Source organism: Macrosteles quadrilineatus, unplaced genomic scaffold, assembly GCF_028750875.1.
Source record: "Macrosteles quadrilineatus isolate MER2022 unplaced genomic scaffold, UCM_ALF_1.0 Scaffold_9__3_contigs__length_116548681, whole genome shotgun sequence".
Taxonomy (NCBI): Eukaryota; Metazoa; Arthropoda; class Insecta; order Hemiptera; family Cicadellidae; genus Macrosteles; species Macrosteles quadrilineatus.
In genome coordinates, this window is record NW_026542602.1 from 45673508 (window position 1) to 45699360 (window position 25853).

Sequence of the window (25853 nt, forward strand, 5' to 3'; positions counted from 1 at the left end):
GGTTAGTTTGTTTGGATTTCTAGTAAAAAGAATTCAACTGATTTGCAAATTTAGATACCACTATTCATTGATGAGACAACGTGTCAATTTATATTCAGTGCTTATTATTTCATTTAAAATCCACAAAGAAATCTTAAGTTTTCTTAGTTGGTAAATTTCCTATGACAGGATATTTTTATATCTATTTAGTAATGAGATAGTAATATTGGTATTCAAAACAAACTAAGATAGGCCTATTTTATTCTCAAGTTTTGTTTGTAGGAAAGGGCAAGTCCAAAAACTTTCAGCCACAAAAAAGTACCGTAGAACTATTAAAATTATTCTCTTGCTTTCCCAAAAATTTAAATCTTCTGCCTCCAGAAAATTAAGGTCTAGAAGGAAGAGATATATCAGAGAAGCCAGTTTAAATTAAATTAAATCTAGTTAATCCAAATTTTATGTAAGATTTTTGCAATGAAGCCAAATAATCCAATGAAAATCATACTCAAAGCTTATTACGAAACTTGCTAAAATAATTTTCAGTAAACTTAATAACAGTACTTATATTAAAACTTTGATTAAGCTAAATCTTCTAATAAACTATTATTTTCAGTTAGTATTACTGGAATGGGTAAGAGTCCAAACTGGCACAAAACTCTACACTATACCAACATCGTTAGAATCTTTCACTGCCACTGACAGCATTTTGAACTAAGGAAGATGGAGGTTTCTTCAAGCCTGTCTTGACTTTTTGACCATTATAAGCCTGAAGAGAACTCAGGTATAAAGATTTGTGTTTCTTGTGCCAGTTTGGACTTTTTTTCATTCAGATAAGCCTGATATCCCCCCCCCCTCTATAAATCCTAAAAACCTAGGGTCTTGTACTCTATGACATCCTTAACTTCCAATTAACTACTCGTATTCCTAAGGCAAAACAAGTTACTCAAGCCCACTGTTTTTGACAGGTTGGCCCGAAGTTGCTGGAAGCTTCCCGTGCGCTCAGTGTCAGAGGGTGTACCAGTACAAGCGCTCGTTGTGGCGACACGTCCGATACGAGTGCAACAAGGAGCCGATGTTCACCTGTCCTTTCTGTCCACAGCGGTTCACATTGAACAGCAATCGGTTGAAACACGTTAAGCGCAGACATCACGAGCTAGCCACCGACGCTGTTATGGCGGCTTGTAACATGTCTAGTCAATAAAGTTACCTAGTCAACAACTGTTTTAGAAACCCATGTTTCTCCTTGTACTTAGAGTGGCAGATTCCAGCACAGAATAAAAACCTAATCCAGAACTCTTATTAAATTGGACTCGTCCAATGTGTCTTGTGTTTAAAAACACAAGACAGGTTGGAAAAATCAAATTTAATAATAGTAACATTTCAGAACCAACGACATAATGCATTTTAAAATTTCTGCAGAACACTTACTGAGCCAAAATTGTTGCATTTGAATCTGCTAGTCTGAGAGCTGCTGTCACTACTGATTTTTTTAAAGTATACATTTTACTTGTATATTTGATCAGCTGATAACAACAATGCAGTGATGTCAGTTTTCTCTCTTACCACAGTGAGTCAGGTCTAGCCCTCTAGTCAGGATCAGCAGCACTCCTAGATTCTGTTGTGGAAACTAGCAGATAAAACGTAACTTTTTTGGCTCAGAGAAGTTCTGGGATAGGTCTTCAATCTGTGATTCCATGCAATAACAGTCTCACAAACTCGGAGTACAATAAGTCTACTAAGTTTGAGAAATCCGGTTATTGGGAAGAAGGACCAAAAATTAAAATTAGGATGTAGGGTAGTATAGTTTTATCATGGGAAGATACATTTATAACATCGTAAAATTGAGTATATATATTTCAAATAAGAAAATGTATGACTTTTTTTGTTTATACGGTACTGATTGGCAAGGCTAGACTACTAGAGCATTGATCGTCTGGTATGGATGTCTCACAAGTTTTATCCTAATGTCTGCTATTCCATTGAAGCAATGTAAACCAAGCTATCGTGTGTATAATAGACAGTAAGTGAACTGTGAGCGCCCGATGCTAGAGTTTCTGAAACAACTTTTTTGTTAACTATTCAACAAATTGCAGATGAACAAGTTTAGGGTGGGTATATTCAACTGCAATACATTGTCTGCACTTGCCAGCTTGTTGTCAGCTGTAAGTTTTAACAAGAGACTTTAACTGATTTTAACTTTTCCATTTGACAAAAGCGTCAAAGCTATGAACTTTTAAAAAAAAACATGTGGTATGCATCTTCCTGACCTATTCAGGAATATGCATACCACATGTTTCTTAAAAAGTTCCAAGGTCACTAATTGTAGATTGTCTTCTGGGATCGACTGTGTCAAAAATGACACTGTACAGAGTGCCATCTTAAATAATTGATATTGATTGATAATTGACATCTTCAAGTCAAGTCACTTGCTACGACAATTTTGTGGAATTCAAGTCGCTCTGAAGATGGCATACTATATTTACGTCTGTGAACAGTAGTAACAGTAGCAACTCTTCTGACTGAAGAGACCTTAGACTGCTTGGCCATTGATTAGACTTCACAGTCAACTTCATCAACAGCCCAACCCTAGTAGTTCTAGCTTGTCCTCCGGTAGAACTCATGTCAAGGAAAACTTTCCGCTGATTTGGTGAGTAACAATACTATTCTCATACTTAATCTTATTGTTTAAAATCAGTTTACCAACTGTTTAAATGTCTTTAAAATTACACAATCATCATGTTGAAAACTAAGCTATATTAATTTGATTGGAGGGTAAACATTTTTTTTACTTAATGCTTATATCTAAGTTATTCCTGTGTGGGATTGTTATGCATAGGAAACTAATGAGCTAATTTAGCAGCTAATCATATCCTATTTTATTTGTTTCGTTTATGTTTTTCTGTTTTATGTTTTTACTCCAGGTTGGTAGTAGATTAAACTGTACTTGTCTAATTTAGTTTTATCAATTGAACATATTTAACAGTGGCAACAAGGATGATGGAAGAAGATAACAGAATTTCAACTGAACTTTCAAAACTAAAATAAATTGATAAAAAGAATCCAAATTCAAACTTTAAAATACAATGCTACGTACTTGAACACAAAAAAAAGTTGGAAAATAGTTTAGTTAGACATTATTCAAGACAAAAATGAATTAAGTCCTTCTTACTTTCAACCTTACACCCTATAGATGATGTGAAAAAATTTATATATCCTCATATTATTCATGTCTAACCCCAAATGTGTTTCTAGGTTTAAATTTTGTTTGCTGGAACTGTGGTAGGCGCTACGCACACAAAGGTACTCTGATGCGCCACGTGAAGAACGAATGCGGTGTGGAACCAAGATTCAAATGTTCTCTTTGTTCCCTTCGTGCCAAGCAGCGAGGAATCGTTCTCCGACACATGAGAAACAAGCATCCTAATTTGTGGCGGAACGAAGTTATTGCGGGAAGAGTTTAACTAGTTTTCCTTTAGAAAGAGACATCACAATTAATCTCTAAACTCACCTTGATAATTTCATGTTGGAAACTATTTACGGCTTTGTTGTTTCAGATATAAATGTTTACTGACTGTGATAAAGAAACTATTAACTAAACATTTCTTTCCTTTAACATAATAAATAAGTAGAATATAAAAAAATTTCCTTTATGAAATAAAAGTTATTAATCACCTAAAAAATATATTTCCATCCTATTCTTTGTTTCCTCGAAAATCGATTATATGTTATTTAGGCTATAATTCAGAAAACCATTGATCAAGATATCTAAACGTCAAATTATTACATATGACCTGTGGCATTGACTTTGGATGTAATTAGACTTCTCATCTAATTGAAAATTTAAAGCTTTTTGTTTCAGCTTGTTGTTGTTGATGTTTGTTTCAAGTCAAGTTTCAAATGTCCTTATGTTGACTATTTTTTCTTTTTTAATGTAAAGTTTACAGTCTGTTCCTACTCTACTCACAAAACCACAAAACATTTCAAATAGCTAGATCTTCAATTCGCTTAATTTTTTTTTTATTTGGTTAAGTGGGAAGAAATAATTTAGTAAACACCAATAAACAATCTACATAATACATAAACAGCCTACACTTAAATAGTATATTTCATCACTAGGGCGCTAAGTGACTCGACTTTTCAACGGAACTCAATTTTGCATAAAATTTTATATATATATAATATTATAATATACAGTACCGGTAATAATAATTATCAAATATTTTAGCGAGTTAAAAATTTTTTTAGAGTACATGTACCAAAACCATAATTTTATTCCCACACTACTGGTTTAATACGTTTCTCCCAAACTTGAAAGCAGTCTGATCCACTCTCTGACATTCTAGTGAAACACCGTCGCAGCCTCGTGCTCCAAGAAGCTTTGGTGGACGGTCAGTACAACTGTCCCAGCTGCGGAAGGACTTACCGCAACCGCTCGTCCTACCAACGCCACTACATCCACGAGTGTGGTCAGTCAAAGGCCAACAGCTGTTTGCTGTGCTTCAAATCATTCACACGAAGGCACACAGCTCTAACACATCTGGGACTGGTACACGGATCTACCGACGGAAGCCTTATAGTTTGCAGCAAGCCCGACAACGGAAAAAATTAGTCATTACCGGTATTTTCTAATTTGATTTGTTTTAAATAGTTTTTAAATAAAAAATAGTTTGGTATTTATAAAATAAATTGATGTTTCTTTATTGCATTTTTTCACTAGTGAGCGAAAGTGAGTGGTTCACTAGAGATTTTTTAAGGTTAACATAGTTGAGATATAGAGGAATAAAACATTTTTGCTCGATGTGTGAAAGCATTTTTATAATGAGTAGGGGCTTTAAATCCGTTCACAAAATTTAGGCGGTTTAAATTTGGTACAAGCTTGTAAACTTAGGTCTCTTCCAACAAGTTTGTGAATCAGTGTGATATGCTATAGGAACTTTTTATCCATAAACCTTAAAATTTCACAATGGTTCTCTAAACCATTTTGTATAACTTAACGAATAATTTAGCATACCGAAGCTTTGCTGTACGCTTTATGTTTATGGAGAAAATTCCAAAAAATTTTAAATAAAAAATATTTTATTTAATTTTGATAGGAATAAGTCAACTGTAGTTTGATTTTTCATTCCATATACTTTTACCAAATTTGGCAAATTATTTTATCGTATACTTATTCATTAAAATTTTACTAAAAACACACTTTTACCTTCCCTGCAGCAGCACACCTAAGAACTCATTAATAAATTTCATATTTTTTCTTTAAATTGGAAATAAGTCTGACAATTTTAAGGAAAGATTTTAGTGAAAATCTTATCAGGCAAATGGAAATTCCTGTAGTGTGCAGGTTTGTTGCATTGGATGTATTTTGAGATCATGATGCTACTAAAGTGTATTTTAACCTTAATAAATTACTGATGACTGTAGGTAAAACAAGATGGACTTTATCGTTTTGTTAATCACCAAAACCAGCTAATCCTTTACAAGAGTCATAATAATTAAAAGACTATTATTAAAACAGCTGTACCGTACATTATTTCAAATTACCGAAAAGTTAAATACTTTCCTCACAGCTTAAACAAGACCTTTGGATCAGTCTGCGAGCTCTAAGCTCATACCCAGCAGTTAACATTTTATATTTTTTAAGTTAATCAGCTGATTTAACCCACAGGGATTGCAGACTACACTGGAGTCTTCGCCTGCACCAACTGTCCTCGGAAATATCGTTACCCTGAGAATCTCACTCGACATTTGAAGTACGAGTGTAACGTAGAACCACGCTTTCCCTGTCCACATTGTTCCTATCGGACCAAACATCGTAACAGTCTTAGGCTTCACTTGAGGAGAAAACATTTATTTTGAGTTATTGTGGTTAAATTTGTTGCTTTCTCTTTTACCAGTAAATCTTTGTTTAAACACGCTATCTAAGTTTTCAACAACTTGCAAATTGACGTTCAAAGTTTATTTGATTTGCAACAGCCTATATTGTCGTTCTTTAGATATTTTATTGTATTCTTTTAGCTCTTTTTCACCAAAAATAACTTAGTTTGTGATTTTTCAACATTTTGTATGTTGTTACTCTTAAATTTGATTAAAGTTTATTTATTTACATTAATTTTTGAGCACCTCATTTATTTTGTAATGTTTTGAAATTATTAATATTAATAATCAATGTTGTCTGTGATATTTTATGTACAAACGTGATTTGAATAAATATAAAGGTGTTTTCCAACAAGTTTACTTTTAATACTTTCCTTTTGTTCCCCTTCTTTCTCTTTGTATGTGCTAAGAAATTGCTTTTTTCTCAATGGTGTCTATACAAATGTATAGAACTCTATATGTATGTATAGTTCTATATTTTATGTAAAATTATAGTTTCAATTGGCGTTGAGGATAAGTGTTCAAATTTGATTGAATAAAGATGATTTTAAACTGCTTTAGAGACTATTGATGCATTAGATTTCTATTGAAGTATACATATCAATTGCTTAGAATACAGAGTTCTAGTTACCTAAATAAATCATTCATAAAATCGTGTACATCCATTTACTTCATTTCCATTCATGTAAATATCATCGATAGTTTTTATCCTCAAATGTAAAATATTTTAGTGTTATACTGGAAGCGATGAAAACGTAAATAGTGTTGATAGTTTTATTCCAAAACATACATTGTACATTTTCCACCAAACCGTTTTACCAGCTATAAATTTAATTTTATTGTAAATAAGTAACGTTTCATCCTCAAAGTTAAAAAGGCTATTTAACACCACTTCAACATTACATAACACTCTCGCTGTTTTCAGGAACCAATGGGATTGGGAAGTCAGGTTTAATCCTGGATCGTCCACTGTTCGGATGCGATACATGTTCACGAATGTACCTCAACCGTGAAACACTTCACAGGCACAAACGATACGAATGTGGAAAGGAGCCGCAGTTTTTCTGTCCCCTCTGCTCATTTCGCTCAAAGCGGAAATGTAACTTACAAAATCACATTTTGCGAAAACATTACAAATAGTTGCATTACTTCATTGGTACCTGGTAAAACTAAAAGCTTTGAGGTATAAAATTATTTATTTTTATTATTTATTCATGTAACCCAAAACTATCTAGTTTTCGCTAAATTAAAGGAATATTATTTTTTATAACGCTAAAATAAGATTGAGTCAGTAATGTTATCAGGAAAGTAGAATGTAAATAAAATTACCTTGAAGTATTCTGAATTATATTTACTCTAATACATCTAAGTACTCAGTTAGTTACTCTCTGTATTTTAGTACTTAAGTTACTCAAAATGTGATATGTATATAACTATAGCCTTAGTTGTACAAATCAATTGACAAAGTGTGAAAAAAGGTTTTATCTAACAATTTTTTTAAGCAAGAAGCAATCCTTTTTAAGAAACAAAATAGATTTTGGCAGTAGGTTCCTTAATATTTATTCTATTTTCTCACTATATTATACTTATCTATGCATTAGTTACAATGTTCATCAAGCTTTTTGAGTTCTCTTCCTGAAATATAACACGTGTTTTCAAACATGCTCAATAGGGCCTCAGAACTTTGCTTAGAATGCCTGAAGCACTAAATGTTGTTTTAGGAAACCTAGAGAAATTGTTACAATAGGTCAAAGTATACTAAATAAGTTAATATGTCTAAAAATGTGTTAATCTCTACATTTTTTTATATTTCTATTAAATATTGTATGAATTAATTATTTATGAAACCCCTAGATGATAATAAATTTAATAGTACAAAAATAGGTACTATGCACTATGGTAAATAGGTAATAGAGTGAATTGTATGGAAAGTTTCTACTTTTTTCTAAAACTTGCCTGCGTCATTTTGGAAAGCATTGTTCAAAAAGTGTGATTTTATACTTGTCGTAGCAATAAACTATTTTTTTTATTCTCGAGTGTGGCAGATTGCGTGAAAATATAATAATATATTTGGTTCTTACTGTCTACACAATCAGGGTCGATACTGCACTACGGCCGTTTCGGAGATAACTCCATTGTTAGGTGCGTAGTGGCACACTAAACTATGGTCTTGTTACACTTAATACGAAAAGTCTTCATTTGCATTGCGTAAGGGGTTGAATAAATCTTAAACATAAATATTAAACATGGTGCAGTCCCTGATTGCGTAGACGGTAAGAACCAAATTTATTATTAAACATTTTTTTTTACTTATGCTCTATTTTACAAATTTAACTGTTAAGAAATATTTAGTTAAATTATTTGTTTTTAATGTAACAGCATATTAGTACAGTCAAACTTGTTTTTGAGCTTGAAATTTCAAAAAGAATTGTGTGAAAATGTACAAAAGTTTTACAAATACTGTATCTGTTAAAATTAATATAAAATTTAACACATAATTTTTTAGACAGAATAAAATAAAATAAAATAACATTTCTCGCAATAAAACTATTGACATTTTCATCACATCATCAACAACTTTCTAGGTATAATGAAAGTAGGCCTAAGACTTTTTTACAAGAATTGAGAGGTTAGCGAAGTGAACAATTTTCATTGTTCAGACAACTTTTTACCCTTCATGGTTTGGTAATTTTATGTCAAATCTTTATTGTATATATCTCTTGAGTGATTTTGTGATTTTTTTCAGTGATATTTCTTTTTTTTACTCATTTTCAATAATTGTGTATAGAATTAGATGTTTATTTTCTTATATATTTCAGCTTGAAGACTGACTTTTTGATATTATTAGATAGTATTTATAAAAATTTGAGCTTTCCTTTTGTTATTATAATTATTAATTAAGATTGATTTATTGTAAAAATGGTGATATTGACTTAATATTCTTGTCTGGTTGAAAACCAAATAATCTTCGTAGTTTTATATTTTTATGTGAAATAAACTCATATATTTTCATATAATAAAGTGTCTTATTTAAACGTATTCATATTACCTATTGAAATGGAGAAGAATATTGGCGTATTAGCCCCCAAATATGAGTAATGGAGTATTAAATGGAGTCAGATTATCTAGCATATTAGTATAGCTTTATAAAGCGGTGTTTACACTGTCGTGGGGCCACGGCTTAAGTCAGGCGTGTAGGTGAGAAATTTTCTCACTTTCTTAAGAAGCGTCACCACACCTCCTGTAAACAGTGGAGACGTGAGAGCAACAGACGTGGCAACCCAATACGCCTGTTCCCCACGCCTTTAGGAGCTAACCAAACCGTGGTTGGTTGCTACGCCTGTTGCAGGCGTGGCTAGACGTGGTAAGGAGTCTTCAATCTCTTCGTTGTGTATACTACGAGTTTTAATTACTATTGTTCTTTAAAGTCAGTGTTTGTGGTCTTAGTTTGTACCATGGAAAAAACAAAAATATTTATAACATTTGCATGAGTCGACTCAATTGAATCGGTGAAAACAAAGCAATATTTCAAATTAACAATAGGTCAAACAATTTGAATGCTTGAACTGTATCAACGTGAACCTTGTTTATTTGATACAAATATTGAAAGCTACAGCTTGGTTTCTTTCTTCTCATAACACTTAAATGCCGTGTTTTTTCTTCAGCTAAAATAACACTTTTTGTAGCACAACCTTCAATAATTAGTCTGTTGGCACAATCCATAACCCACCCGTAAATAAAAAAGAACACGCCTTTAATGAATACGCTTCTACTTTACAGCTGGTAGTTAGTATGAAAGCTACAGGTCATCTCATTGCATCTACACTTACCCTGTACCTTGGTGTGTGTTGCTGTTTATTTGGTTGATTATTTGGTTTGAGTATGTAGAGTACCTAAAAGTACACTCCCTTAGAATTCCACTATAAAAGTTTTTCTTTGCAGAAGATATTTTGACTCTAGTTTGTACAACCCCATCCAAATTAAAAATCTAGATGGTTTGTATTTATTTTAGAAAAAGAAAGAAGACGGTGGCACTAGGCAGATAAATCATCGCCCAACAAAATTTTGTTTCTATTATCTTAGGGTTAATTTCTTGATTTGTGCTTTACTGTTTGGTTATATAATTAGGGGACAAGTTATTGTTTATGATTAGATCGTATTATTTAGTTAAACGAGGTAATAAATGACTGTAATAACAAGAAAAAAATTGTAAACAAAACACGACCTCTACATAAACCGTACAGAACTAACAATAAAATTGTCTTCAGCTGTTCCATAAGGATGAGATATAAGGGAGTATGTTTTATATATGGTTTTACTTAGAAAGATGTTTATTAAGTTGTTCTTTTGTAGCATATAGGTAAGTCCCAATAGAGCCCTAATTAACACTCAGAAATAAATTAGTACAACCCTTTCTTAAAGTTCTATTTGTAGGCAAAACACTATTGAAAAAATGTATAAAATATAACTTTTCTCAGGGATTTAATTTACAGGCAAATCGTGATGCTTTAGATGTGATAAAACATAGTAGGCTTGTTTTAGATAATAAGACAAGAAATGAATTTCTTATCAATGCTCTCATTGGCCAGAATTCTGAAACTGAACACTTCTGTATTCAAATCAGCTGTTATTTTGTAAGATATGCCGGTAACCAAATTTGTAATTGTTTAGGCCTATATTTAGATTTTTGAGACATTAAATTCCTTTCTTTTATGTGTTCGCTAACCACGTATGGTAGGCCTATTAGGCTAACCCTATTAAAATCCACACCACCACAAACTTAGCTCAATGCTACATGGACACACCTGGCTACCGATATGTTTATACTAAGCGTGTTCTAACATGTTCCTGTAGGTTTCCAGAGTCGAGCGTATTCGTGTGACCGATGTCCTCGAACCTATCTCAACCAGGAGAGTCTCATTAGGCATAAAAAACTTGAGTGCGGACAAATTCCCAAGTTTCCCTGTGGCTTTTGTCCTTATCGAGCAACGCAGAGAACCAACCTATTACGCCACATCAAGAACAAACATGCTGATTGTTGCTATATTGTTGATCATGTGTCTACAGTAGAACATCCAGTAAAATTTTGATATTAATTAAACTGTTGACTTTTAAATATGGAAGTAGACATACCATCAATAAGGAAAAAATGTTGCCAATTTTGTATTCAAAATATTTGAATGAATTATTCACAGACTGTGCTCCAGTAATTATTTTTATTTACTTGTTTTTATGTTACTGGAATAGTTAATGGACCATTACATCAGTTTGTATATTTTGATAATTTTTAATAAAAGTTATTATGATAAATAGAACATATTTATTTCCCTACAACCTTAGATAATGATAATATTATACTTTTAATGTTAGCAATCTATTATATTATTAAAGTGATACAATCAAATTTATGTAAACGGTTAAGGCCATTTACCAAATAAAAATATAGGCATATGGCACATCAAAATGAAGCTTAGAGTATGTAGATTTGCCGTAAAGTATTGATATGGATGAATTTCCTAAAGGCTCTGCCCCACAGGCTGATTTCCAAAGGGCTACGCCTGGCATGCTTCTAAAGTTTAGATGATTTAATCTAATTTAGTTAATGAAACAGCTGGTCAGTACAATGAACTGGTGTTTGTTTATTTACTCGAAAAAGATTTTTGTGGCGCTTTATGTTTGGTTTTAGAGAAAGGTTGTATACGTTTTGTTAAGTATTGCTCAAAGTTTCATTTTGTAATTTATATAGTAAGCTACGTATGAAGAGGCTTGACTGAAATTGAAGAATTATGGTAAAACATGTCATTCATGAAGCATCAATATGAAACAATTGATGCTATTGCTACACTAAGGTATGTTGTCACATTCTTTTGGATCCAATAACATTAAAAGTAGGGGTTTGAAAGTAAGTAGGTTTACACTTTTAAATCAGTTTATATTTTCATACTAAATCATAGAGTGTATGTATTTTAAAAAACACATCAGCACCACTTTAATAGCTCTCTGGGTCACATTTTCTTTCCGTTGCAACACACGGGTATAGCAGCTTGTAATGAGTTGATTTGAGACATTTTATTCTACTCTCAATCATAAATAAAATAATATAAACAGCAGTAAAAGTATAAAGATATATTTCAGGGAGTCTGGATGTATAAAATTTCATCAAGGACTGGCCAAAGAAATTACTCTAGCTCTCAATTTACTATAGTTCACTGATAAAAAGTTAATTAACGAATACTGTCTATAGATAAGCATCAATTAATTAGTAAACAATAATTCGTAGTACCTACAGTATAAAGCTTTAAAACTCCAAAGTACTAATATCTACGTATTGACCATAATAGTAAAATGTGATTACTACAAAACACTACTCCTCCATTAACAATGGATGGATTTTTACTAAAGATGTTTTAAGATAAAGTGTTTTTATGTAGACTCCCCTTTTCACCAATTCATGTGATAAAAGTCCTTGGGCTTTGCCCCTCAGGCCTTCAAAGTTAAAGTGTATTCCTTATGGAGAAAAGCTTTTGAAAATGTGGTATACCTTACCAACTGCAAGTAATGTTACTGCAGTACAGTATTCAAATCCGATAATGGTTGTCCCGAAGATCCTCCAGAGTTTGTTATATACCCAAAAATACCAAAAAATATACCAAAAAATAGGGGAGTTCAAGAGAATTTAGCAGTACGTTACTCTGATCTTTGCCCTATGCTGTATGCTTTACTGTTTCCCTTTGGGAATTAAGGGTGGTTTGTAAGTATACATTAAGTTACAGTTTGATTGAATAGTGTTACTAGTTAATTACATTATATGAAAGTATTTTTTTTAGGAAGTTGAGAACTATTGTTGTATCTGCATACAAACTATTAAATCATTTCAACCTGTTTAATCTAATCATTAAATTTAGCTGAAAAAAAAAACAATAATACTTGTAATACAAAAACTGTATAAGAACCGTACCTCCTTTTTCTTTACTCTTTCCATTTCCTTGAGGTAAGCCAAACATTTCTGGTTTGAGACTGGTGAGAAGCTCTATTTAATGACTGCAGTCAGTTCTATAACTGAGTAACTAGGTGGTTACAGCTCTTGCCTTCAAATCAGAAGGTTACCAGTTCAATCCTGAGAAGAGTCAGAAGATTTTTGATCGGCCAAAACTGATACCCAGATGTCCATGTTCATTGGGCTTCTAATAAATGTTCCTGGTTAAGATATAACTTTATTATACTCAGTTCACCAAATTTAGGCGGTTGTAGGGGGAGCAAATCCATCCCCTTCACCTAACCCTACATTTGAAACAACAGCTAGACAGCTGTTAATAAGCTTAAAGTGGCAATCAGCTGTATCATAGTTTAGGAAAACCAGTGGTGGGGGAACGCAAAATAACTGCCCCTCAAATCGCATAAAAATTGTGAACGACTATTGCAACGTTACACATATCGTCTCATTCCGTTCTACACTCACCCTGCATTCACATTTAACATGTATTTAAGAGTGAGCATTGCTATCCTATATTGACTGAACCTGCTTGCCGATAGCCCATGTGACTTATCATACCTTTGACTAGACTTTTAGAACTTTAGAAGTAGACTATGGATCATTATGGACCAGCTGTAGGTAGCCAATTTGTTATTCAAAGAGATCACAGTGAAATGAGAAATTCACAGAGTTTGCAACGGTTTGAAGTTATTTTTTTCTTCCTTCGTTTTTGTAACTGTATTATACAAGATGCTATAATAGTTGTTCAATAAGTTTGGTTTGGCTTAAAAGAGTTTGTATACCTGACAAATCGGCAATTTATATCAGCGCTCTGTTCTGTTGGTGGAAAAATTTCACTTCATCAATTTTCATTCTAAAACTGCCATACATTGGGTGCTGCTGTCATAGTTTGATTTTCATCTTCGTTTTTGGTACCATAATATTTCATTTGGCATAAAGGATATATTTTTCAAGAATTGTGTCAGTCTTCATTTCAAAACTGGCTTTAGTTTAGTTTCAGTATCAAAACAAGATGTCTACATTCAAGATAGTCAAAGGTTTCATCAACTGCTACTTAAAAAAAATGTCATTATAATATTGCTGGCCCGTGGTTTGCATGTGATGCGATATGGGCTAAAGTGAAAATTGCACCCCTCTCTACCTACCTTATGGGGGAATCGTTCTCTTCCTTGGGCCCCCAACAAACCTAAAACCTCTTGGCCCCCTGGGAAGCGACATTATTGTAATTAAATTTAGTTTAGGCCTATGTGTAAACTATCTGGGTATTATTGCAATCTAATTACGATATCTCACAAAACCAATGGTTGATTCCCGCAGGCCCTGTGAAGCCGTACCCGTGCCCGCAGTGTGATCGCTCCTATCGCCACTTTGAGAACCTGCAGCGTCACCTGCGCTTGGAATGTGGCAAGGAGCCGAAGTTTGCCTGCACCGCCTGTCCGTACCGCAGCAAACATCGGCAGAATCTACTTCGCCACTTTGTCATAAAACACGGCTACGAATCACAAGCTGCACCAAACAAGACCAATCCTCGCCCTTTTTAACAACATTGAGAGAAATGTTAATTGTGTATATTAAAATTGTATATTTTCTATTTACTGGTTTTAATTTTGAACCATTGTTAATGTTAGGGTAACTAAATGGGTATAGTGCTCCCCTTGAAATATGATGGGTGTTTGATGGGTTGTTAACGGTTGTTGCAACGCATTCTGTCATTTATCATTAATGCCAACAAATATCAACGTTAAGTAGGGTTGAAGCGGTTTCTTTACAAAAATCCTTTTGTATAATGTAATAACCTCATCCCAAAAAAATTCTTTTGAATTACGGTATTGAATAAATTACTTTAACTTATTCATGTTATTTGTTCGCTCTTTATCAATACAGTGATAATGATTAAGTTTACTACAAGAGCTAATCGATTGGTTTTCTCAACATGTAATTCAACATCAATCAATTTAAGGATTTTCTGAGTCACCTAATACAATCTACATGCCAGTTTTATACTTTTAGCCCACCCTAGCTCCTCCGTGTACAAGTTTGCCATTGTGAAAACCTCATAAGAACCTACAACTCTTTTTGACACAAGCTTTTGACACAAGATTACTGTCCATATAAATTATTTTATTTTAAAAGTTTTCTTGTATGAATATTTTTTCAAGATGAATGATTCACATACTTTACATTTACTCACGAAACAGTATTTCTGGCAAAGATTAGAATATACAGGGTGCGGCAAAAAAACCGATCCATTTTCTGCAGCACACTGTTCAGCGACAGGTTGTCTGAGGGTGGTGGGAGTAGGCTCGTTGGAAAGCCTATACAATGCCATTTTTTGTAGTCATAGAGCAGTGGTTGTATGAGCTACGTGCGGTTGTTATCGAGTCGTTAAAAAAAATTACGATTTAGTCATCACAACTTTGGGCAGTCCGTTCTTTTACTCAATTAGGCCGACATAGAGAGGTTCTGTTGTGATTATCTGTATGGATGATTACAAAATTATACAGATTATTATTCTAATCCATAGGGATGAAAATTTATCTCAAGATTCGTATATCAGTGCGGTTAGACATGTTCAAGGCAGCCGAATGTTTTCGGGCTGGCCTACGGGGACTGTTTTCCACAGCAGCACGAACTCTATTCAATGTTTGTTGTCTGGCATCCGATCTAACTTCGGAAGGCCTGTCAGCTTCCTTTTCAACGTAGAAGCCGTTGTCCTAAAGTAAGTAACCCACCGCATTATTGTGCTACGCAACGGAACTTCTCCAACTCGCCTTAATTGAAAGAATGCATGAAACTGCCGCTGAGTAGCAATGCATGAAGTCACTATTTTATAAAAACGACTCCATAACAACCGCACTAGCTCAGGCGACCACTGTTCTATGACTTCAAAAGATGGCATTGTGTAGGCTATCCAACGAGCCTACTCCCACCACTCTCCGACAACCTGTTGCTGAACAGTGCTCTGCAGAAAATAGATTGGGTTTTTTGCCGCACCCTGTATATTTTTTATGTAATCAGTCTAGCACATACATCTATACAAAACATCCCCAAAATAATTATTTCTATCTTGTTACTAATCTGGTAGGGTACGCCACCTATATGTGAGTTTTAACCCAATATGAGTGTAGAACGGAGTGAGATGCCCTGTATAGCTTTGTTATTGACTAAGACCAGCTGTTCCATTAGCCAGGACCATTTATTAAAAGCAACAATCAAGGACAGCTGGGTCCAGCTTCAATTTTTTTATTCTTGATTAAAAAAAAAAATCACTTTGAAATCTTACTGTTTACAATATTCTATGTCCACATGTCACTTCGCTTAGCTCACATTTCCCCTGTTCTAGGATACATCTCAGTTACTCATCCGCAAAAGACATACTCGTGTGAGAAGTGCGGACGTTCGTACCGTCACCAAGAGAATCTTTGTCGGCACCGCAGGTTTGAGTGCGGCAAACCTCCATCGTTCTGTTGTCCATTCTGTCCATATCGCGGACGACAGAAGGTCCACGTGGACAACCACATCCGCAGACTCCATCCGCAGGAACAGGTGGCTGTCCATGGCAACAATCACATGTCCACAACAAATAAAGTTCCTGAGTGGAATGTATTGTAGTGATGAATTGCTTGTTTCGGAACATAAAAATTATTTTGTATTAAACCTTTTTACTCAAATGTGTTTTATAATTTAAACTATATACCTTCATGAACATGAATTAGTTTGTAAATACTTGATGATAAGTTTGGAAACTTATGATATGCTCTTGATGAAAAACGTGCACTTTCCTTTGTGTGTTATATAGACAAGGTTTTTTTTCAAATTAGGCCTACAATCAAATTACAAGTGCAGAGAGTCACTGAAAGGCAAAATAAGCCATAAATTGTTTACCCTTCTTCCTCTACTTAATTATCTTTCACATGATGTATACATTGATGCATTGTTGTTAACAAGGTTTATTGTTATGGGAAATTAATTGTGATGTGGAAAGCGAAAAGGGACCTCTTGTCGGCGATGCAAAATTTTCATTACGGCCGATATAAGTTGAAATTCGAGCTTTTATCGATTGTTATACCTCATTTATCATAGAACAGGACAGTATCGGTTAAAATATCGAATTGAAGACGTAAAAGGTCGAAATAAATCATTTTGTTAGCCTCTGCACAGTCTGAGAAAAGGTACCTCTTGTCGCTCAATGTTATTTCGCCATAACGGCAAGAGGTCCCATTTCTAATATTCACTTTATAAACAGACTTTAGTCCAAAAAATGAATTGTCCTGCATTCTAGATGAAATTTAGAGAACTACAACAAATCTCAGTGTACCTAGGACAAAATATCTCACAAATTTTGCGGTCCCGACAAGAGGTACCTTTTCTTATCTTATAGAGAAATAACATAGGGCAGACCAGAGGCTCTTTTCTGAAATGTGATTTTTACGACATGCTTAAATAAAATAATTATTTAAATTAAAACTACCGGGAGTTTTGAAAATATTGGTCTTGCCTCCAAAGAGGACATTATAAGCTTTAGTTTGATACCAAAATTGTTTCTTAAATACAAAAAACAACTGTTTTTAAATGTATATGACATTTTCAAAATGGTTTTTCTCAAAATGAACCTTTTCCATAACAAAGTTTCAAAGTTCTATAACTTTAAAAAAGTCGTAGATACATGGGACTTGCACCGAATGATTCTGAATGTAATAAGGAATTCAAATTTATTTATAACTCAAAATCGAAAATTCCCGACAAGAGGTCCCTATTCGCTTTCCACATTACAATTGTAAATAAGATTCAACTTTTTTTTCTTAAAAGCAACCAATGTTTAAGATTGATAATGCACATATGAGAAAGAAGGTTCTGTATGATTGGGTTTTGTATTTTTTTTTTTTTTTAGTTATTAGGTAGTGGTATCTCAGCTAAGATCTCAAAATTAATGCTGATTACTGCAAACATATTTTGGCACAAAACAAATGATTTACTTTCAATATATTCTTCTACTCCTATTCTTTGAGCTTGCAGATCTTATGTTGATTCCTGTTCACAATAAATTCCCAATAACACCAAACTGGGTAGATAACAATGCTAAAATGCATATCAGCTGATCGGGAATGAAGTGAAGGAATAAAGCAGGGCTGCCAAATTTGTGTTATTTTTTTACTGGTTACAGATTTAACATGGTAATATAATGTGTAATTCCATCAATATTCAATGGTTTGAATTTAAAATAACAATTAATACAAAGTTAAACAAAATTACAAATAAAATATTTTGAATGTAAATAAAAAAACAACCGATTAAAATTCTCATACCAAGATAGAGATATCGAAAGCAGAACATCTATCATTAATTTTGCATCATTGTAATTGCAAATATGACTGTGAATATGGAATGATTTTATGTCATCACAATCCATCAAGCTAAGACATAAATTGCACTTGAAGATGAAAGAGAATTTTCTACTCCTTAAAAAGCAAGTTCTTTGTTAAAACTAAAGCAAATGAGCAAGAATAAGGTAGGGAAATGTGTTCTCAAATTTGCTACCAGCTTCTTTTTGTAAGAACTTTTTTTGTCATGCATCATGTAAACAAAAGCATGGACCAAGCACGAATGTTGAGCATGGTAGAACCAGGAAGTTCTACTTTCTTCTTTGGGCAAGAGCAATCTGTGTACATTCTTAGGAAGCTTGAAGAAGACAAAATTAGTAATTTCAGTGAAGTAGAATTTCAGTCTTTTGTAGTTTATATCCTCTTTTCACACCAATCTTAAACAGTGGGTGTGCAAGTGTAAGGGCTCTGTTTTAGAGCATTTCGTCAAATACATTAAAAGATGTGTCACTATTCTAACAAGACCATTGAAATGTTCTCTTATATTTTTATCACACAAACCAGCTGTTGATTTTGGAGTAGCCTATACTCACTTCTGATGTTAGAAAATGAAAATAAAGTATCTTTATTATCCTATAATCTAATACGAGCAATGTTTACTTGTATGCTTGCTTGCTTGCAAATAAGATCTCGAAAACGGCTCTGACGATTTTTTTCAAATGTTGTAATTAGTTTATTTCTGGCCTAAAAACAAGTTTACTGCAGTTAGAACTGCCAAAAAAAATCTAATTACGTAGAAAAATTAAACTGAAAATCACATTTTTTTAACATTAGTCTTATGGGTTGCTAGGTAACCATGTTGGATGAATTTTTTTTTTTTTTTTTTTTTTTTTTTTTTTTTAACTTAATTTTATTTTACAATCTGTTCAGTACTTTGAACAATTAGTAAAAGGGATAATATAAATAAGTGTCTTGACCAAGAATCTTCCCTGTGAAAGATCTTGCAAAATTAAATAGTCATGTCATAACTAAAACTATACAAATCGGTATGGGAGTTCTAGAACTTTCACAATTTTCAGTCTGTTGGGAAAATCACTATTGTCCAGCAAATTAACGGCTATATTGTTCGGGTGGGTTTCGAGTTTTTCTTGATAGTTCTTAACAAGGATAAAGTAAACAAAAGACTTGAAGTTGTAGCATGTGTTCATAATAAGCCAACTACCCACAGTATAATAGCAAATTACAAATACAGTACAAAAGGAAAAACATCACTTGTTAATATTTAGCAAAGATTATACTGAAGATTACTCGATACATTGTAGCATAGATAAAACATACTCCACTCCCTTAGTAGATTTCTCATCCTTATGGAACAGCTGAAGACAATTTTATTGTTAGTTCATGTACGGTTTATGTAGAGGTCGTGTTTTGTTTACAATTTGTTTCCCGTTATTACAGCCAATTAAAACCTCGTTTAACCAAATAATACGATCTAATCATAAACAATAAATTGTCCCCTAGTTATATAACCAAACAGTAAAGCACAAATCAAGAAATTAACCCTAAAATAATGTAAACAAAGTTTCATCGACACTAGCGCCTTTGTGTCACGCACATGAACTAGACACGAAAAACGTGCTTCAAAATTTACAATGGGATGAGAAGTCTACTTGTGTTGGTTAGTCTATGATTGTAGTCAAGGGCAGCAGTGCGAAGTCTGGGATCTGTTTATGACGATTAGATTAAGGTATCTGCAATCCTATAATGCCATGGGAAGGGAAGGAAACAGGTCCGCGACTTAGGAAGTGGTGAAGGAAGTAATAAAGGCAATCATAAAATGATATGGGAATAGAGGGAAACAGGTCCGTGACGTAGGAAGTGATGAAGGAAGGAGTAAAGGCGAGCAGTCCGGAGTGTGGGGACTGTTTATGACGATAAGATTAGGGTATCTGCAATCCTAAAATGCTATGGGAAGGAAGGAAAACAGGTCCGCGACGTAGGAAGTGGTGAAGGAAGTAGTCAAGGCGAGTAGTCCGGAGTGTGAGAACTGTTTATGACGATTAGATTAAGGTATCTGCAATCTTAAAATGATATGGGAAGGAAGGAAAACAGGTCCGCGACATAGGAAGTGGTGAAGGAAGTAGTCAAGGCGAGCTGTTGGAGTGTGGGAACTGTTTATGACGATTATATAAGGGTGTGGGCAATCCTAAAATGCTATGGGAAGGGAGGGAAACAGGTCTGTGACGTAGGAAGTGGTGAAGGAAGTAGTCAAGGCGAGCTGTCCGGAGTGTGGGAACTGTTTATGACGATTAAATAAGGGTATGGGCAATCCTAAAATGCTATGGGAAGGGAGGGAAACAGGTCCGCGACGTAGGAAGTGGTGAAGGAAGTAGTCAAGGCGAGCTGTCCGGAGTGAGGGAACTGTTTATGGAGATTAGATAAGGGTATGGGCAATCCTAAAATGCTATGGGAAGGGAGGGAAACAGGTCCGTGACGTAGGAAGTGGTGAAGGAAGTAGTCAAGGGGAGCTGTCCGGAGTGTGGGAACTGTTTTTGACGATTAGATAAGGGTATGGGCAATCCTAAAATGCTATGGAAAGGGATGGAAAACAGGCCCGCGACGTAGGAAGTGGTGAAGGAAGTAGTCTAGGCGAGTTGTCCGGAGTGTTGGAACTGTTTATGACGATTAGATTAAGGTATCAGCAAACCTAAAATGCTATGGGAAGGGAGGAAAACAGGTCCGCGACGTATGAAGTGATGAAGTAAGTAGTCAAGGTGAGCTGTCCGGAGTGTGGGAACTGTTTATGACGATTAGATTAAGGTATTGCAATCCTAAAATGCTATGGGAAGGGAGGGAAACAGGTCCGCGACGTAGGAAGTGGTGAATGAAGTAGTCAAGGCGAGTAGTCCGGAGTGTGGGAACTGTTTATGACGATTAGATTAAGGTATCTGCAATCTTTAAATGCAATGGGAATGGAGGGAAACAGGTAAATGACGTAGGAAATGGTGTAGGGCGTAGTAAAGGCGAGCAGTGTGGAGTTTGGGAATGGATTTATGTATCCCCAATACTAAGGTGCTTTCAGAGTGAACTAATGATTTTCCCCGAGCGAAGCTCGGTCCCCAGGTACTAAATCTTTATTTGAAAAAGATTTGTATTTGTAAAAATGTATTGAACCAAATATTTAATTTGAAAAAATTGAAACCATCATAAAAAAACAACTACAATAAATTAATCAAACAAGCAAATTGTTTATGGCTATTGTAGCAAATAATTTAGCTTTTCTGTAATTTCTTTTACTATTAAAAAGGCAATACAGTAATCATATTTTACACCAAATAAAAAAATGCTTTCTAACAAAATTTTGGTCATATAATAAAACAAGACCATTGTTACAAGACCTTTCTCTTATAAAAACCATAAACATTTCCATTATCCTAATATCACATCAAAATACAAAATATTAATGCAAGTAGAACCATGTATAATGTCAAAAAAACATTGTAAACTACTAATTTGTCAGAAGCAATATAAATCTCCCAGAGAATATCACTAATTTGTCAACAACTTATCATTTTAACTGTGGCAATTGATAAAGATAGAAGTGCTGATAAAAGCCACTATGTGTTACTTAATGTGTTGCATAATCAGTGGGTATCTATAATTATCTACTACTAGGCCAGTGGAGATTTCATGATAAGGTATAATGTGATATGAGACTTGTTATCTTATCTCTTGGTCACAATTGGTAAGATCTGGGTTTGTCTTCATTGTCACTTCAGTGTGGTAAGGGGTAAGTACTAGAGAGATCAATGCTAATTTGATTTAGTAAAACCATACTTATTGTATGTAATAATAAATATTTTGTTCTTTCAGTTATGCATACCGGTATCTGCTTTGGTTGAAATCAAGTAATTTTCTCATACATTTTTTTACTGTTAACAAAGCTATGTATATTTTTTTATTGTTCTTAAGAAGTGTTGAATTTTTATTTTACTATACCTACACAGACTAGTTGTTAAAAGTTAGTTGTTGACAAATTAAGCATTATGCTCGAGATTGTGTAAAGGATTTTCCTATTTCGGTGGATCATTTTTCCAGAACTATATGGACAACAAACTCCTATACATTTTGTAGCCTTAAAAATTAAAAATATATTAGGTCTTAAAGGAGGTTTTATTCAAATGTTTCAATATTAAATTATTAAAGTTTTATGTATTTAATTTATGCTGGTATTAGATATTCTTAATATAGCTGTTCACAAAATTTTGGTGGTTTGAGGGTAGGTTCCCCTACTACTTTTTTGCTTAATATATATACATGCAGCTGATTGACTTATCAGCTGTTGAGCTATTATTTTAAAGGTAGGATCAAGTGGTGAGGATAGATTTCTTCCCCTAAAACCCCCAAATTTTTGTGAACCGAGTATAATAGACGTTTGGATCGGGAAAGTTGTGATGGCAAATGATGTTTATTTACTGAAAATTTTGCCTCTTTATGAAAGGGAATATTTGTAATAACGGGAAAGTAGATGGTAAGTTGTTTATGGAAAGTATACGATCAGCTAGTTAAATTTTAAAACTTTCTTGCAACCAAACTGATTTTAAAAATCTTTAATTTTTCAACAAAATTAAAGATAGTATTGCTGCTCTAATAATTGATTATCTGATTTAGCTGTGTGATTACAGAGCTTGCCTTCAAATCTGAAGCTCACTTGTTCGATTACAAGCTAGATAAATTCTAGACCCAGATATAGGTACCAATAGTTTGTCATCGGACTGTTAATTAATTTTGCTCTCTAACAAAAGATCGATGCTAGATGGTAACAAGACAGGCTTTGACCGTCTCCTGACAAATAAAGGAGATAATGCCGGTGGTGTGTATTAACACAAATTGAAGAATTTGAGTTACATCTAAATAAATTATAAAACTTTGATTTACAATGAGTTTTAATGTAAGGTCCATTATGACTTCTACATTGGTTACAATAAACAATGCTATTTTTAACCTTGACAATCCCTAGTTATTTTGTTGATCTCAAAAATTTATTTCAGATTTTTAAATCTATGATTCAGGATCTTGCTTAGGGTTTTAGACAATAATATAATGTATGTCGGTCTTAACACTTTTTTATTTAAATTTCTCTGTTTAGGTTTTCATGGTTATTAATTTTTACTTATAGGTGATTTTGTTTAGCTTCGGTTAAGAATGCTTCACGGAGTTATTTATAGAAATGTCCGCAGTAAGTCTCATCAGAGTATTTTTTGGAGTTTAGGCTAGAGCGAGAATTGCTTTGTTCTTTGAATAGTTTCTTGACTATTCCTGGATAATTTTATTTGTCCTGGACTAGGCTGTAATTTTGGGTTTTGTGGAATATCGGGGCTTTTCTTGCCTGGTCACCATGGTCTAGCTCTGAAACCATCGTAATTTTTCCATTGGATTCTTCTTTGGAGTTGGAAGATACTTAGGGATAACTACTATATTGTTGATTTGAGTGATGTAATTTCAATTAATTTTGGTATTTTTTAGGATTTTGTTTATTATGTTTGAGGGGATGTTAGACGATTAAAGAACTGCTTGCTCTATTCAATTATTTTTGCAGCATTGTGTATTTCGAAATTTGCTTAGCAATATGGCTTGTTAAATTATTGGTAAAAAAATACATAATTGTTTGATATATTTTGGAGAAGTTTGAATTCAGTTTGTTTAAATAGTGATTGAATAGGTTTAGTTAACTCAGATGTCCTTTAAGTGAATATTCCTGATTCTCAGTATAAATGATCATCTATGCTAGGGATTTTGTCAGCTAATATAAGAAAATCTATGGTGTATTTAAATTGAATTCACTTTCAAAATATTAAAGGGAAGTTTTGTCACCCCCTTAAAGTTCTCTTTATGGATATGGATATGTAGTGAAATATAAATTAATTTCATTCTAATGTATTATCTGTATTATATTCTGACGCAATGGATTTTAAAATCTGAAATCAATCATATTTTATTCATATACATTTGAGATGGAGACGCCACCTATGTGCGTATTTTAACCCAGATATGAGTGAAGGATGAGTGTAGAATGGAGTGAGATGCCTTGTGTAGCTTTGCTACTGACTATGATCAGCTGTTTCCTTAGTCACAGCCATTTATTGAAAGCCCAATGATCAAGGACAGCTGGTTCCAGTTTCAAACTATCAAAAAGCTACACATTTTTTTCAGGATCGAACCGACCCCCTTTTGATTTCTAGGCAAGCACTATAACTACTGAGCTACCCATCTATAATTGATTGTCAGATGTAACAAATAGCCTATTGTAGATGACTAAATAGAAGTTTAGGTTTTTTAAAAGTAAATACAATTCCTAACACCAACTCTTTTTACAAAACAACCAACTACAATCTGAATTTAGCCTGCTATATAGCCTATATACTCTTTAAAAAAAATCAGACAGTTTTAAGGGAAGAAATCCATCCCTCCACTTTACTCTACATTTAAAATAAGCTCAACATCTAAGGTTCGAGTAAATGTAAATCAGCTGCAACATACGTTAAGCAAAAAAAAGTAGGATGGGAACTTCCCCTCAAACCGCCTAAATTTTGTGAACGGACTAGTACCATTTACTTTTGGATTCTGTAGTAGACATCCCATCTGATTGAACCAGCTGTTGCCTATTTTTTATTAAAATATAGCTCAATGATCTTCTCTCAGAGTCTGTTTAAAATTTACTACTTGATCTGCGTAACAAAGAAGATCAAGACTGTCGCTATACTAAAAAATGCTCTGCTAAGGTTTTATAAATGTTACCAGATTTCTATAAAATACAGCAGCTGCTACAAATTTTATCACACCATTTTTTTTTTCATTGTTGTTGACATCACATATCATGAGTAATATAAAAAAACTTCAAAAAAGAATTTGTGCATGATTTACTCAATAAAACAGCTGGAAACTGTACCGTGCTTCAGCCTGGGAGGCGAACTCTGAAATATTTTGGGTCGTAGAGTCAACCAGTGTTTGTTAATATGGTAAATTGTTATGTCTCAAAATTGCTGAGCAGTTTAAGGCATTGGTAGAGGTCTGTATTTCTTTTTTTTAGTTTGTTTTACCCTACCAGCTTAGTGACAACTCTCGTAAATTTATGGTTCGAATCCAGTTTTGGTCAGGTGCAAGTCAAGCAAAGTCCACCTGTCTATAGCAGCTTACAGACAGGGAAAGTAGAGACGCCAAGTTGCTGGCTGCAAAGAACTTCCCTGTATCTCTTATCTCATACTTACCTTGGTAACTAAGCAGTAAGTGCAACCAGCCGTCTCTACTTGTCAAAAAGTTGCTTTGGTTTTATAAGCGCCTTGGTCGCGCTTTGGTGTTGTCCTCTTGGTGGGAGTTGATAAAAAAACCAGAGGATGGCGGGTGGAAGGAGATGGATAAATTGATTCTCTACAACTACCTACACTCTACACTTCACCTCAGATCAGGTATTTTGTTTTTTTACCACTTTTTTACTACTTTTTTTGGATTTTTCATTAATTTTTTGTTTAGGGGAAAATATGATAAAAATATACATTAATTACGGTACTCCAAAAGCACTGATGCTCAAAAGGTTCAGTAGAAGGTATTGCAGCATCTCCAAATCTTGATCAAATTTTTTCATGCATTTGGATTAACTCAGGTCACCATCAATTAATATGTAAATC

General features: G+C 33.8%; 1 protein-coding gene across 1 annotated transcript; it reads left to right on the forward strand.

Moving 5' to 3' along the window:
* The first annotated feature begins 606 nt into the window (after window positions 1-606).
* On the forward strand, window positions 607-14388 carry LOC129003379 (protein suppressor of hairy wing-like). Its single transcript, XM_054431671.1, has 6 exons — window positions 607-610; window positions 945-1160; window positions 4323-4445; window positions 5645-5791; window positions 6779-6952; window positions 14165-14388. Exons 1-6 carry the CDS (start codon window positions 607-609, stop codon window positions 14386-14388), a joined length of 888 nt encoding a protein of 295 aa, XP_054287646.1.
* Window positions 14389-25853: the final 11465 nt, after the last annotated feature.